Source organism: Carcharhinus amblyrhynchos, chromosome 15 (genome assembly GCF_965287045.1).
Source record: "Carcharhinus amblyrhynchos chromosome 15, sCarAmb.v2.hapA, whole genome shotgun sequence".
Classification (NCBI taxonomy): Eukaryota; Metazoa; Chordata; class Chondrichthyes; order Carcharhiniformes; family Carcharhinidae; genus Carcharhinus; species Carcharhinus amblyrhynchos.
Window position 1 is genome coordinate 73,103,560 of NC_137338.1, and position 16,741 is coordinate 73,120,300.

At 40.3% G+C, this 16,741-nt stretch overlaps 1 protein-coding gene across 4 annotated transcripts in view; it reads left to right on the forward strand.

Annotated features, from left to right (window-relative positions):
* lrch1 (leucine-rich repeats and calponin homology (CH) domain containing 1) overlaps window positions 1–16,741 on the forward strand; it is a 154,776-nt gene that overhangs the window by 86,511 nt on the left and 51,524 nt on the right. For all 4 annotated transcript variants that reach the window (XR_013888698.1, XR_013888699.1, XM_080204214.1 and 1 more), the window contains exons 3-6: window positions 4,547–4,673; window positions 7,784–7,889; window positions 7,986–8,122; window positions 13,818–13,948. Coding sequence is in view for 2 of the 4 variants with exons in the window: in XM_080204214.1 (XP_080060340.1) it covers window positions 4,547–4,673; window positions 7,784–7,889; window positions 7,986–8,122; window positions 13,818–13,948 (501 nt within the window). In the remaining 2 variants the exon portion in view is untranslated. The remainder of the gene's footprint in view (window positions 1–4,546; window positions 4,674–7,783; window positions 7,890–7,985; window positions 8,123–13,817; window positions 13,949–16,741) is intronic.

Sequence of the window (16,741 nt, forward strand, 5' to 3'; positions counted from 1 at the left end):
CCACGCAGACATGGGGGGAATATGCAAACTTCACACACACAGTGACACAAGCCGGGAATCGAACCCGAGTCTCTGGTGCTATGAGGCAGAAATGCTAACCACTGTGCTACTGTGCCGCCCTCTGCATTCCTGATTTCACCTCGGAGTTAATCAATTAAAACTGAATTTGTTAAAAATTCTTCTGCGGATCAATTTACTTTAGTTATGTTATGAATCATGCATTCGGAAAGTTATATAATACTTGGAATCGGTGTTCCCACTTGCTGGCGTATTTTTGAAGATAGAGTTATTTCAGCTAACTGACCAAGTGTTGAAGTGGTGTAGCATCATTCAGACATATTTTCAAACTGGAACGTGACCAAAATAGCTACAGGAAGATTTTAATCACTGAATACATCCCAGTGCAACAGGCAGTGTTGGGATAAGAAAAGTTCTGGCAATGCAGAGAGCTTTAATTTTATGTTTTCATTTTGGATAAAGTTTCTTCCTGTTGAAAGGCACAGAGTGGCTGAGGCAAGCATTGTATAACGGCATTTGAAGCAGAGGAAGATACAGAGCTTTGGGAGGAGAGCAAGACGATTAGTTCCAGATTGCATAAATAAAGAAGGGATGGACACAATGAAGTTGCAAACTTTTCCATTTTATGCTTAGGACGAGGATCACAGATTGACCTTTTCTGATCTACCTAACAATTTGTTTCACTCCTCCCAACTTTCAAGGTGCCCTCATCTTACCAAATGTAATTTTTTAAAACTTCGCTCTACCCCTTATACCATTGCTAAATATGAAATTCACAATACATATCACCATACTACCAGAAGGATGTTTTGAACGGAGTACAGCAGCGTTTTATTAGGATGTTGTCTGGCCGGGAGAGTATTAGCTATGAGGAGAGGTTGGATAAACTCAGTTTGTTCATACTGGAATGAAAGAAGTTGAGGGGTGACTTGATAGAGGTCTGCAAGATTGAATGGCATGGACCAAGTGGATGGTCAGATGCTCTTTCCCAGTATAGAAAAGTCAAGTACGAGAGGACATAGGTTTAAGGTGCGTGGGGAAATGTTTAGAGGAGATGTGTGAGGCAAGTATTTTACAGAGGGTGGTGAGTGACTGGAACTAGCTACCTGGGGAGGTGGTGGGAGCAGGTACTATAGCGACATTTAAGGGGCAACTAGACGAATACATGAATAGGTTGGGAATGGAAGGATATGGACTCCGTAAGTGCATGCGGTTTTAGGCAGGCATCATGATAGAGGGACGAAGAGCATGTTCCTGTGCTGTATTTTCTTTTGTTCTTTGTTTTTTGATTGCATCTTAGAATTGATGAAACTCTTTAAGGCAATAAAATATGTTCAGCAATGTTTATATCCCAAATATATTCATTTGCACTAATTTCGTGGTGTAAACTATGTTATATTGAGCCATCTTGTACATTTTTGGGAACAGTGCTGATTTGTCATTTGTCATCCTGTTACATTTCGCTGATCTAAACACTGACGCATATTCCTTAATTACAATACACTTACAGTGCAGTCACAATTCAGAGCCCAAATCTGCTTGATGCCCTAACAGATGTACAGAGCTGCTGAACAGCATAATCACAGTAAAAAGTCTGACAACACCAGGTTTTAGTCCAACCTATTTATTTGATAATATACTCACTAGCTTTCGGGGTTACCCCCTTCGTCAGGTGAATGGAGAGTTCTGGCCTCAGACAGAGCATATAAAGCACAGACAGTTTAGAGATTACTGATTAAAATGCGAATCCTTACACCTAACCTGCTGTTCAAGACCTGAAGTGGCTGATAATGTGAGTGGAAGGAGCAGTGATCACAGTTTAAAGAGATGTGTATTGTCTCCAGACAGTACAGTAAGTGAGGTTTTGCAAACCCAGGCAAGTCATGGGGGTTACAGATAGTGCGACATGAACCCAAGATCCCTGTTGAGACCGTCCTCATGTGTGCGGAACTTGGCTATCAGTCTCTGCTCAGCGACTCTGCGCTGTCGACACGACAGCGCAGAGTCGCTGAGCAGAGACTGATAGCCAAGTTCCGCACACATGAGGACGGTCTCAACAGGGATCTTGGGTTCATGTCGCACTATCTGTAACCCCCATGACTTGCCTGGGTTTGCAAAACCTCACTTACTGTACTGTCTGGAGACAATACACATCTCTTTAAACTGTGATCACTGCTCCTTCCACTCACATTATCAGCCACTTCAGGTCTTGAACAGCAGGTTAGGTGTAAGGATTCGCATTTTAATCAGTAATCTCTAAACTGTCTGTGCTTTATATGCTCTGTCTGAGGCCAGAACTCTCCATTCACCTGACGAAGGGGGTAACCCCGAAAGCTAGTGAGTATATTATCAAATAAATAGGTTGGACTAAAACCTGGTGTTGTCAGGCTTTTTACTGTGTTTACGCCAGTCCAACGCCGGCATACCCACATCAGAACAGCATAATGGCATTCATGCTGGAAATTTGAAATGATAAAAAGTGCTGGAATTACAGGATAAGCCCGTCAGTTGCTGAAAGAGAAAGAAGGGGGTTCCCATGTTTGGGATTGAGACCAATAAGAACACTTTTTTATTAAAAGCAAAATCCAGTGGATGTTGGAAATCTGAAATAAAAACACAAAACACTGGATAAACTCAGCAGGTCTGGCAGCATCTCTGGAGAAAGAAACAATTAATGTTCGTGTCCATATGACTCTTCTACCCCTGTAAAGAACATGACTGTCTTCCAACTTTCAGCGTATATTTCCAGCTATTTTGGTTTTAGTTTAGATTGGGGAAACCCAATTCTGAAGCAAGAGCAGACAACACTATTCAAAAGAACATTGTTTATTTTGGTGGCAGTCTTCTGTGCTTCTGCTGCCTTGCTGCAGAGGAAGACAATGGGTTGAGTAGGTTCATGATTCACCAGCCTGTTTTTTCTGTGCCCTTTTCCCAGGCAGCAGTGCCCAAAACAATCAGCTCTAGAGGTCATGGCTGTCAGCGACTGTCTCCCAGTTGCCATTGTCCGTCATATTCATATCTCGTGCAGGTGTTCCTGTAATGGAGGTATGGACTCCCAGTGGTCAGTTCACCTTGCAGAAGCCTTTGGCTATCTGGCCACCATCCTGCTCAGATAGTTCACTCAGTAAGTTAGCACTGTTGATGAAATTAACACAAGTCAGGACATCTGAGTTTGTGACCTTGTCTTGCATCTCTTGGCCGATATCTAGCAGTCAAATTAATGATAGGAAAAATGAAATCAAATAACAAGATAATTTAGGTCTCAAATTGTTCTTTAAGAAAGAAACACATGATGAGTGGGAGGATTTTTTAAAAAATTAACTCTACTTGTTACTGTGCAGTTTGATCAATGGGTTCACCTCTTTGTCTTAGTCATTGGGACCATTCTCGTCTTCAGTGCATCCCGTTAGCCAATGTGGAATGGTCCACTTTTCACTGATGTGCTCCTGTTACTGCCTGCTCGGGTCTTCAGAAAGCTCTCCAACAGAAGCAATGCTGACGCAGAGTGTTTTTTAAGAAAGGTTCACCTTCTAACCACAGCATATTGCTTCAGGATATATTCTTCATCCTGCTTTAACTTTGTTACTTTTTGAATGGTTAACACCTTGTACTCTGCAGTTGAATGCTTTTCTGATCCTGACTATATTCTTTTTATAATGGTTTGGTGGCAGAGTTGAGAGACACTATAAGATCAAATGCTGTTGCTTCAAACCAGAAAAGACCCATTGTGAATGGTGATAGATCATGGGTGCAATAGCATTTAATGATGGGCACAAAATGAGACCGTCTACGTGCAGTGAGAACCTCCTGTTGTACATCTATCATCTTACAAGAAGGTTTATTAAAGGACCAGTTTATTATGGAATTTAGCATAATAATAATGACAGTAATTGTGCAAACAAAGGTTCCCGCATGGGATGTTTGTGATTCTGTTTTCGTGTATGTGTGGTTTAATTACATGGAATGGCTGCTCTGTGTTCCTCCTCCCCTGCTTACTATTTCCACTGAGAGTTAGTTGTGGGTTAGGACTGGATGAAGGTCAAGCCAAGCTTTTGGAGAAAAGTGAGGGAGAAATAGTTTGCTATGGTTTTAAATTGCAGTGGATCCTTTTCACTAAAGATTTGGAAGAATGCCTTCCATGGCAATGGAATAGATAAAGCTTATAACACTGTTAAGTAGTTTAAAGTCGAAGTAATTCTATATTTTGCAACATGTTTGTGTTTGTGCCTATATAAACATTGTCTAAACCAGACACGAGAAAGTGGCTCACTAACCAATCCAAGAAAGTGCCAAGATATTTAACACATCTCTGCGGGTTTATTTTTGGAACTAATTTTTCAGTTTTATCCCTGCTCTCAGAAGAAGACAGTTCCATTCAAACTATATCTAATAAACTGTGAAGAAGTGATTGTATTTTTAATGAAATATAAACCAAGTAATGCAGAAAACAATGCAGTGGAAGTGAAGACTATTTCAAAATGTAGTTATTGTCTAAGTCTAAGCTTGTGTCTTTGTTCTTTTGTTCCAGTCGGAATCAACTCTCCACATTACCATTGTGTCTCTGTACCCTTCCTCTTAAAGTCTTGATAGCCAGTAATAATAAGTTAGTATCTCTTCCAGAAGACATTGGACAGCTGAAGTTTTTAATGGAACTGGTATGTATTTTGTTATGAACTACATTTATTAACTACATTTAAAGAGCCTGTTCCTGTGCTGTAATTTTCTTTGCTCTTTATAAGCAGCTGCAGGGACATTTGGGACATTTTGAGATCCTTTATCTCCTTCATTGCTGAAGCTGCCTCCCAAGAAGGTCACTTGTTTCATTCATGTCAGACCCCTTTACTCCCTCAACAGTTGCAAATTTTCTACGAAGTCCAAGTTTGTGTAAGACTTTGAAAACAGCTCACTGATCAGGGTTGGGTGTGGTGTCCTCCTACTCCAGAACAAAAAATGTTGTTTCTCATATTCAATCTCTTGTTCTCTCTCTGTCTTTATCTTATTGATCGCACAAAGATCAGCATCCTTGAGGTTTTCTCTGCAATTCTTCTTGCATCTTGTGTGTTGAAATGACCCATTCTCGTTCTCCACACCAACTCAATCTTTCCGTGGACATCTAAACTCTTATCTTTTCTTCCTTCTCACTATTATCGGAATGCTTTTCAGTACATTAACCAATCACTAGTTCCCAGTTGTTTTGCCTTCCTCATCTGGCAATGTGACACAGTTTGATCTGCAGCCCTTCATGTTGGATTCTCAATAAATGTAATTTAATGAAATCTAGAATCTGCAATATGGGGAGAGAAAGTGAACAGTGGTATGTATAGCAAAGTCCACAAAGAAAAATGGAATTAATGGCCAGACAACCTGTTTCAGTAATGATGGTTCTCAAGCCAAACCTCCTTGTTCGACTTAAAGAAGTGCTATGGGATCTTTCATGTTCATGAGACTCCAGACAGGATCTCAAATTAATGTCCCATCTAAAAAGTGGCACTTCTAACAACGCAACACCCTCTTTGTACCACACTGAAATATTGACCTTGATGCTGTGCTCAAGTGTCTGGAGTGAGTGAGGCTTGAATTCACCATTTACTGAACGAAGGTGAGAATGCTACCCACTGAAACAAGACTAATATTTAAATTTAATTAGAGGAAATAGTGAAACCAGAAATATGGATGAGTGAAGGTGGACTAGGGCAGAATGTGTGCAGAGAAGGTAGGACAAAATCCCACCATACATTGTCATTATCATTAGTTAAAAGTGCATTGCCCTTGCCGTATGTTAGCCACTGGATATTGTGGATCAAATTGATGTGGTCCAAGAAAATTTACATTTCACACTATTTCATTCCATTTTATAAATTAATTGGAATATGCTTAATTTCAAGATTGTATTAAGTGGTCAGATGGAATATTATACTATAAGCTGCTTCATCCAGGAAAGAATATTAACGTATTCAATATGACAGCATTCTCATAATAGATCAGGGTGACAATTGTGCACTTGTTTCTCCATGTAATAATATACTGACCTTAATCTATCCTTGGGAGGCTGCACTGAACTGTGGGAGATAGAGATTACTTTACCTAGTGGACTATTCTGAAGCCTTTTTAGTAAAGAAATGTTCTCTAAGAACAAAGAAAAATACAGCACAGGAACAGGCCCTTCGGCCCTTCAAGCTTGCACCGACCATGCTGCCCGATGGAACAAAAACCCCTGACCTTTCCGGGGACCGTATCCCTCTATTCCCATTTTATTTGTGTATTTGTCCAGACACCCCTTAAAAATCACTATTGTATCTGCACCCACAACCTCCTTCAGGCACGGCAGTGAGTTCCAGGCACTCACCATCCTCTATGTAAAAAAAGACTTGCCTTGTACATCACCTTTAAACCTTCCCTCTCACACCTTAAACTTATGCCCCCTAGTAGTTGACTCTTCCACCCTGGGAAAAAGCTTCTGACTATCCACTCTGTCCATGCCCCTCATAATCTTATAGACTTCTATCAGGTTGCCTCTCGACCTCCGTCGTTCCAGTGAAAACAAACCAAGTTTCTCCAACCTCTCCACAGCTCTATGTTAAACTTGCATTCTCCTGGTCTATTAGTTGTAAGACAATGTTCTGTGTTAATTTTATTTTTTGTCACTTCATACTTCACACACAGCACTGAAAACCACCCTCTCTGCCCTGGAGAAATTTTAACGTTCTTTAATGTTTTGTAATTACACATCTCATTTTTTCTTTTGGGATCATTCTTGTTGCTGTTCTCTGTGTTCTTTCCAAAGCCAAGACATCTCTTCTGAAATTTGTCTATGAGAAATGCATCCTGTTCCAAGTGAGGTCTTACTAATGCTTAATGAAGTCTCAGTATAACTTCTGTGTATTTGTATTCTTCCTGCTCTGTCCCAATATCTGTTTTGGCTTTTAATTACTTCTTTCAAACTCCATTACTTATCCTCTCTTCTCATTCATACTCTCTTGCTTAATCTCCCTCTCTCTTCCAACCTGCTCTCCTTCATCTTTTCATTTCTTGCACTCTTCCTTCTTTGGTTGCACTTGCTCAAACAGTGTCGCTTGTGTCTCAGTTGGGAACACTCATGCATCTGAAGATTGTGGTTCAAGCCGCCCTTGGGAAACTCGAGCACAAAAGCTGGACTGACATCCCAGTGCAATACTGAGGGAATGCTGCATTGTGTGAGGCACCATCTTTTGAATGAAATGCTAATCTAAGACCTCATGTGCTCAAGTCTTGACGATCCTGTGGAACTAATTCAAAGAGCAGATGAGTCCTTTCCAATATTTGCCCCAAGCCAACATCACTAATAAATCATTTCACTGCTGTTTGCGGGATTTTGCTGTGTGTAAATTGACTGGTACACTTCCTACATACAATAGTTACTGCACCTCAAAGAAGAAAGTTCACAGTGAAAGTGCTTTGGTCAGTAAAGTCCTGAGGTTGTAGACCATGAGAGACTTTAGTTCAAAACAAATTGTACTTGTATGTATTTTAATACATATTCTCATATGTTCTTCCTCTTGTGTGTTCTTTCTTCTGCTGTCCTTCTTGCACTCTCAGCATTCTCCACCACTCCTGTACATTGTCTCTTTGTCCTCTTTGCATTCACTGTCACTGTAATATAAATATTAGAGCTGTGTTCTCTTTAAGTGCATTTGATTGTAGTTTCTGTACAATTCCATTATGAAGATGTAAATTTCAGAAAAAAAATCTAATGATTACTTTGTTTTTGCTCCCTTTTAATATTCAGGATGTGAGCTGCAATGAAATTACAGCTTTGCCACAGCAGATGGGACAACTTCAGTCACTCAGAGAGTTGAACATAAGGCGAAATTATCTGCAGATTTTGCCAGAGGGTGAAGCCATCTTTGAAATTCTCACTCTTTCTCATTGTAGAACAAGCAGTGAAATAATTTTAAAAATATTAAATTTATTTGATTCTTTTCTTGCAGAGCTAGCAGACCTGCCACTTGTGAAATTGAACTTTTCCTGTAATAAGGTTGTGTCAATACCAATCTGCTATCGGAATATGAGGCATCTACAGATAATAGAAATGGATAATAACCCACTGCAGTCTCCGCCAGCACAGGTCAGTTGTTTTTAACAGAAACACTTACAGAATAAGTTCTAACTTTCCTTTGAAATGCTTTTAGTGTAATCGGTGTAACATGTTGCTGAGGCCATTCAGTGCTTAAGTGGGTGTGAAAGTGGGATGAAGAATTTGGTTTCAACTCCTATAATCCCAATGGTGTTAGAAATTGTATGCCAGTGCCTTGACTGTTAATGGCATCTATTTTAGTGCTGCAGTAACCTGTGCATATCAGTACACATGGGGGAGTATCTAAGAATCTGTGACTTGCATGTACTAAATCTATTGAAAAAAGGATCACAAACCCTATGTACTGAACCCACAGCTGCTGTACAGTATTTATGTTCTATTAAATATTCAAGTGTTCTCCTACGATGTGAACCAATGTGACATGTGACCATGTCCTACGTTAGTCAAGTTTAATAAACTATTCTTTACTTGAAAAATGAGGAGAAATTTGGAACCCTAACAACATCATTCTTTGCCTTGGTTTGTGTATGTGCTCAATTTGAAAATGTGTGCTACTTCTCTGAATGCTTTCGGTGATCATCACGGTTCAAGAGATGAATGTGAGGGACTATTTGCTGCTGAGCTGGCCAGACGCTGCTACAATAATATTCTAGAAGTTTGACACCATCTCGGACGGAGCAACTCATTTGACTAGTATCCCTCGTCTCAGAATCCACCCTGCAGTACCGTCTGCAATATATGTTATGTTCAGAATGGATTCCAGCATTCACCAACATGGCTTGTGTTATCTGGTAACCAGCAACATTTCCAGCTAGTGTTCAGCGCAGCTTTGGGATCAATCAAGCAGATTAGGTGCAAATAAGTGCTCCAATTTTATATTGACTGTGACAATCCTGCCCACAGACATACCTGATGTTCGAGCTCTTCAAAGAAATACAACACCAATTGCAGGTGAAATTGGGAATTGTTTTCTGATTTTAGCTTCTGTGAGACTGTAAAATCAACTGAGTCACATTCCATTCTGAAACAAAACATCAGGGCTGACATAGGGGCACTGTTTTAAAACTACTGCCTCACAGTACCAGGGACCCCTGTTGGATTCACTGTCTGTATGAAGTTTGCACGTTATCTCCGTGTTTGCGTGCGTTTCCTCCAGATGCTGCGATTTTCTCCCACAGTCCAAAGATGTGCGGTTAGGTGGATTGGCCATGCCAAATTGCCCCTTGCTGTCAGGGGGACTAGCTAGGGTAAATGCATGGGGTAGTAGGGATAGGGTCTGGGTGGGAATGTGGTTGGTGCAGATTCGATAGGCCAAATGGCCGCCTTCTGCATTGTAGGGATTCTAATATTCTATGATCTCCTGCATCTTCAATCATGTAACTACTCGGTCAGGAATTTAATCATCACTTGGAAGTATATTAAAAACTTGAAGAACAGTCAAATTGCCCGAGGTGTCAAGATTGTTATATTTAGCGTGTGAACAAATTCGGAAGAAAAAAGAATGAAAGAAAGGGGTGACAAGGAATTAGAGGAAGATTCCCACCTGTATCCAGCATCTAGTCAGAATGTTGTCTTGGATTTATTGGACATTTGTAGGTTTTCCTATACCTGGTTGATCTGGATATGGATGAAAGAGTTAATTGTGAGAGAAAAGTTGGAGAACTGAACTGCTGTTGATGTTGAAACAAAACTGAGATAAACAAGGATCCAAAAAAACCCTACTGTGGATGAAGTCACCCCTGGCACAAAGGAAGTCAATTATTGTAGACCCACTGCATCCATGATCCAATCACTTTTATCTCCTTTGTCAGTGACAAATCTTAAGCATTCAGCTCCAGACACAACTCCTCCATTGATAATGCTTTCTGCACCAGTCTATACTGCAGAATCTAGAATGATATCCAGGCTTGGGTTGGCAAGTAACATTCATGATATATAAATAATGACCATCTCAAACAAGGCAAGTGAAGATGAATATGTGGAATTAGGTTGCAGATCAGCCATGATCTCACTGAGTGGTGTAATAGGCTCAAAGGGCTAAACTTCCATTCTAATGTTATGAAGAGAAAGCCCAACCATCCACCATCTGCATGGTTCAAGAGACAAGTCTAAGGGACTATTTGCTGCTGAGCTGGTCAGATGCTGCTGTGATAACACTCTAAAAATCTGGAACAGAGCAGCTCACTTGACTGGTATCCCTAGTCTCAAGTATCCACCCTGCAGTACCAACTGCAATATATGTTATCTTCAGAATGGATTCCTACAGTTCACCAAAGTCACTTTAACAGCATTTCCCTCCTTTCATTTCTCTTTCTGAGATATGCAAAAGAGGTAATATTGTGGCAGCATCTTCAACTGCAAGTTCCCCCTCAAGTCACTTGAACATAAATCACTGCTTGGATAATATTCTGGAATTGCCTGTCAGCCCCACTGTGGGGGCACCATCACCACAAGAACTTCAGCGGTTCAGAAATTTGTTCCATCATCGCTTTCTCAAACCAGCTACAGATAGGCAACTACCCTGATCATACCGGCATTCCAAGGACAAATATAGAAAAAAAAGTTTACAGTAATTCAGAAATTAGAATAAACAAACTGGTCCGTAATGGTTTCTATGAGTTATTTGCATGTCCCCTTTACCCCGATGTCTTTGTAAAGTAAACAAACCACTTGATCATCAAAAGACTTGGAGTGTAGGCTAATTTCACTTCACATATATGAAGTTTTCTTTAAACTGTAATTAGATTATATTCTCTTTTCAGGGAGACAGCTTACTAAGAGATTTAAAGCTCTGAAGAAGTTTTGTCCTGCTCATACTCATTTTGTGTGTTAGTCCCAAAATTCAGAGGGCTTGCTTTCTCAGAGCATCTCCAAAGGAACTTTTGGCCCCAGAAGCATAGACGTCTGGGTACTGAGAATGTTGTAAATTTTTTGTGGGATACAGGCGTCACTGCAAATGCATCCTTAATTGCCCTTAAATTGTGTAACTTGTTCGGCCATTTCAGAGGGTAGTTGAGAGTCAACCACACTGCTGTGGGTCTGAATCATACGTAGACCAGACTGGGTAAGGAATGCAGATTTCCTTCCCTAAAGGACATTAATGGGTGTTTATACAGTTGGTAGTTTAAGGATCACTATTATTGAGATTAGTTTTTTAATTCCAGATTTACTAATTGAATTCAAATTTCACCAGATTCTGTGGTGGGATTTGAACCCCTTATCCTGGGCCTCTGGATTACTAGTTTCATAACATTCCCACTGTGCTGCCTTCTCCTCTGAATGTTCCTTTACCTAAAATAACTTCATTTTCTATTCATGTAACTTTGCTATATCCCAAACAAAGAGAGCTATTGACCTACCGAGCACTCAACCGGCAGCTAGTGACCCTACTTCAACAGCATTGGGCTGAATGCTGAGGCCATAAAAGAAAACACGCTAGAACCCTCATCCTCGCCACTCATGTGAAGTAACATGTGAACCACTCGGGTGACGTAATGTGCCAACCACTCGGGTGACGTAATGCGCCAACCACTCGGGTGACGTAATGCGCCAACCACTCGGGTGACGTAACGCGCCAACCACTCGGGTGACGTAACGCGCCAACCACTCAGGTGACATAACGCGCCAACCACTCAGGTGACATAACGCGCCAACCACTTGGGTGACGTAACATGTGATTCCTGCATGCGTGGCCCAAGTCATCATAAGTGTTAGCAATATCAGTATAGTTTTACAAGCAACATTTATGTTACTGCTGCAATACAACTGTGAGAAGAGATTGTTGAAACAGGGCTGAAAGAAAATAAGTGGAGCCCATCATGAGCCTGAAGCTCTCCAGCTTGGAACCAGGCACCACCTCAGTGGAGCCTCATTGAAAGCAACTCCTTTTCTTTCATTAATTCTGATGGGTTTCTTTGTGATGGTGAACAGCAGCTGGTGGGCTAAGAATGGTAAGTGGGCCAGAGTCTTTTGCTCTAATCCAAGGACAAAATGAATTGAGAACCGTTGCCATTGAACCAAGAAGATCTACAAGTGGAAGTATTTTTTTTCTGTATGTGAACTAAACATTGGGTAAACCAATTACAAAATGACGAAATGATTTTCAGAATTTATTTAATTATATGTTGCTTGTCAACTCGACATGGATCATGGTAAAAGGATGTTTCTGCTCGAGGTTGCTCATGAACCAGTTCAGAGAGAATTACCTTGGCACTACTTAAAAAGTAATTAATGTAATTTCTAAAGCATCATTTATAATCTGACAGCTAAATGGAAAGCATTTTGACCTATTACTCTCCATTAGCGAGCAGTTGTTTGTGGAGGTTAAACATACGAGGAAAAGTGTTAGGTAACTTTGCAGACAGTTCTCCTGTGCAGTTCTGTCTTTACTTATACTTTAGTTTTCTGTATGATTTAGTTTACTAATGTTCAGCTTCATTATGTCAACTCAGTCTTTCTGATGTCAACCTTTTTTCATTAAGCTGAGCACAAGGCCAGATGGCAGGACGCAGGATGTCAGATGGCTTCCGAAGACACCAAATGTGACACCAAGCTGTTACAAGGACAAAGTTATAGTAGTTTCCCTCTCCCTTTTCCTGCTGTTTCATGAAATATTGTTTTACACAATGGACCATAGATTCTGTTATATAGATAGATTTAGAGCTCTTTTATCAAACATAAATTTTGGAAAAATACAGTTCTGTATCAACAAATAGAGAATCTTCTGCCCAGAATAGATTGGAGCAACATTGAAAATATACTGGACACATCAGCTATAAAGAAAGAATGCAGCACGGGTTAATGGAATTGTTTTCACTATTCCAACCAGTTAACAGGGTATACCTGGCTTCTTTGTATTTTGTTTTCCCAATGTTTCTTTTTCTTCATTGACAGTTAGTGACAATAACAGTGACATTCTTACCTGGCTGTGTTGCTACATTGATTTTTAATATTGAATTTTGTGAATTAAACTAAAGAGTAAAATTAATTTTGTGTATTTCTCTTTGGTATATTGATTATTCGCTCAATACGTTGGATAGTGTTGTAGTGTGAGAATATTTGGATTTTGTACAAAGTTGGCGCAATGAGCTGTGTAGACCAGTCCTGGTTGAACTTAGTTCTTTATTTTGATTTAATGTTGAAACTTGTTCAAGTTGCTTTTCATGATCACCAATGTGAAGATGGTCTTAAAAACAAATTGCTGGCAAAGAGCCAGTTCTCAGTCATTGCACAAATCTGAAGTGTGACTTTTACTTTAACTTGGTCCGGGATTGCTGCTTCAATGTTCTGTGTACAATTCAATTTTGAAGACCCTGACATTGTTAACTTTTTTGCTGCAGAGCAGCTGAATAACCAGTCTGGCACTGCATTGGAAATGCAGGAGAGTGTGTGCAAGGGTGATAGAGGGTAAAATACAACTGTTTTTTGCTCTCTTGTTGATAAATAGAGTGATATAATATTGGGCAGCACCGTGAGCAGCTAAAATCCCATTCAGTGTTGTGCAGCATCATGTCATTCAATAAAACAGCAGCATCTTCATGGTCCTGAGCTCCAGGTCACCACCATATTGTCTCATGTACACAATTGTATTTGGAGCAGAGAGGCATAATATATCTCCCACTTTGTGGATTGTACCATACTGCAAAATATGGAATTTGTGTTGCAGTTAGAAGCAGCTGATGTGTTTTTCTGCAGATGGTAAATAATCTCTCCTAATTCTGTTTAGATCTGCATGAAAGGCAGAGTACACATATTTAAGTACCTGAGCATAGAGGCTTGTAGAATGGACAAGAATGCAGAATCCCTTTACCAGCAACCAATGGAGAAGGTTCGTGTGTCACAGCCTGTTGGAGGGAGGTGAGTTCGAAAGCATTCCTTGTCATTTTGAGATCTGCGTTTTTATATAAAATCGATAACAAGTCACTGCTTTGTGGAGCCCCAACCTCCCAAAATGATTTTAACGCAAGAGACGTGAGTTGTTGGTAAAATTAAGCCTCTCATGAGTTTGTGCAAAGATTCCAAAGTCTTGATTTCCAAGGGAACTACATTTTCTCCTTCTGCAAATCTGAATAATTGCTTTCAGAAAATATTTACTTAACTACTGGCAGCACCACTTTAAATGGAAATTTCGAGGAACGCATTGAAGCTGTTCCCAATTCTTAAACCTTTGATCTGTTTGGTGGACTCTAGCTCCATCTCTGTACCTTTCCATTGAGTTAGAATAGAAATGGAAACAGCAACTATCTTTTTGATCACTGCTTGGCAGGTCTGACCACGATCAGACACGGACTCTGCTGATCAGCGATTTGGTTGCAGTTTTGCAAGGCCCTGACTGAAGCTGCCGCTTTATATTTTTATATTGTGCTCACCAGCAACTGCTTCCGACAGAACAGCACTCATCACTTTCAAGGCAGTCAGCGCATATTTGAAGAAACAGTCGTAGCATTACGAATACTGAATAGTTCATATGTTTTCCTACACCCAACTTTCTCATAAAATATGCAGAACATGACAGCATATGTTAAATACACATTAAATAAAAACATTTATAATGGAAGATTTCGTGGCACAGCTCAACCTATAATCAGACTATTTTTCACAGTGAAGTTCATTTAATTTGACTGCACCCCTGTAATTCAAGATGCCAGATTCGATTTTCTACCAAGATGTTCGTCTAAATAGGTGTGCCTTCTATGATGTGCACTTTTTACAGCTGAATGATTTGCTCATCAATTCAGAGGGCATTAAGAAGATTAAGGGACTAGAGTCACGTCTCCCAGACTGGTTAGGGGATTAGGCCTCAAAGGACGTGACTAAACCAGTTGAGCTTTTACAACAAGCTAACAACTTTTATGGTCAAAATTCACCAGATTACGGCAGGGTAAATTTGGCACATTGTGGAATTTGAATATTCAGTCCCTAGAGCCCAGTGCCAGATGATGAGGCTGCTGCTCCCCGTGTAAGCAGTTTGTGAAATCAGGGTTCTTTGTTTGTACAGTAGATTAAATGCTTGCAATGTGGAAGTTTGGTGCCTCCTAGTGGTAAATGTTGTTGATTATTTGTGTCATGTGTTATATTCTGTGATTGATAGGATTTTCTTAAGCAACAAGCAAATGTTAAAATGGGCTACTATTATCTTGTCCCATTACCTCAGCATTCACGTTCTGATTTATAGATTGATCTTAGTTTATTTCTGAGAAAAGGCCATCAAGCCTTTCTCTACTGCATTTTTTTCTGCACTCACCCCTATATATGTACCTTTTCCTTTCTCCTTTCACCTCCTGGAAGAAGCAAAACAGACATACAGAACTCATTCAGCAACCCTCTGTCAAAAACCCCTCTCTGACCCTTCAGTAGGGATTTGAGAATTTTCAAAAATATATCTAATGTTCTTGACGATATGGTAGCATTACCTCATTTTGAGATGCTGGAAATTGGGACTGCAAGGGACCCTAAAAATAGGTTAAAAAAGCACATGAATCTTATGTTGCAGTGTCCCCCTAGTCTCTGTGCTTCTCAGAGCTTTGAGATGAGCCTGTTCAGAACGATCTATGGTTTCCTGTTATTGGTTAAGTACAGGGTGATATTGAAACTTTCTTGGCTAGGTGGAAATGCTGAGTGGACCTGGGCAACACCCTCTGATGGGATCAGGTTAGAGATGGTTTATAAACAGGCCCTTTTGCCCAACTCGCCCATGCTGACCAGGTTTCCCTAAATTGAACTAGTCCCATGATGCAATTCTTCAAAGCCATGTGGACCTTTTGGCTAAGATGAAGTTCAGATCAAGCCCAGGAGGAGGTATAAATGCCTCATTCTGTCAGCTTGGATCTTGTTTGATCCAGCCCAGGATGGGATGTATATTCTTCTCTTGTCAGCTTGGATCTGATTTTTCCCTCGTGGAATTCTGATTGGACTTAATTGGCTTTTTTGGTTAGGAATAAAGTATCAAAAAATATAAAGAAAAACTAGTCCCATTTGCCTGCATTTGGCCTATATCCCACTAAATCTTTCCCATCCATGTACCTGCCATATGTCATCTTGTAATTGTACCGACCTCTACCACCTTCTCTGGCAGCTCATTCCACATGTGTACTACCCTCTTGTGTGAAAATGTTGCCCCACCAGTTCCTTTTAAATCTTTAGGTACCAGTTCCGGATCAAGTTCCCCAGTTATTTGCCCAGCTAGTATGAGGTGAGAGCACCTTGTTTAGTTTTTAATCACATTTTTGGTTGTTTAAGTTCCAGCCCTGCCCCTAGAAGTTTGATGAGATCTTCAACTCTGTGAAGGCTTCAAGAGGAATGAGTTTGCCTTCACTGGGAATTGGGGACTGATATACAAAGCTATAACCCAGTTCTGTCCTGCAGTGATTTGGCAGACTTGCCCGATTGCAGTGCACGTAATGTGAGATGGGGAATGTTACTGATGCTGCAGCTGGTGGTCTTTTCAGGATAAATTTGAACCATGAGCATAAAGGCATCAGCTAGCTGACCAGTGACCAGCTACAAGCTTGTGATATGTAAGATCTAAAATGGAATTGTCTGCTCTTCAGCACCATCCTTCTTCACCTTGACCTAGATTCTGTACAATTAAAGAAAAATAATTGGGTGAAAGAGGCAGAAATGTTCATAGTTGCTCGGAAATCAAAATGC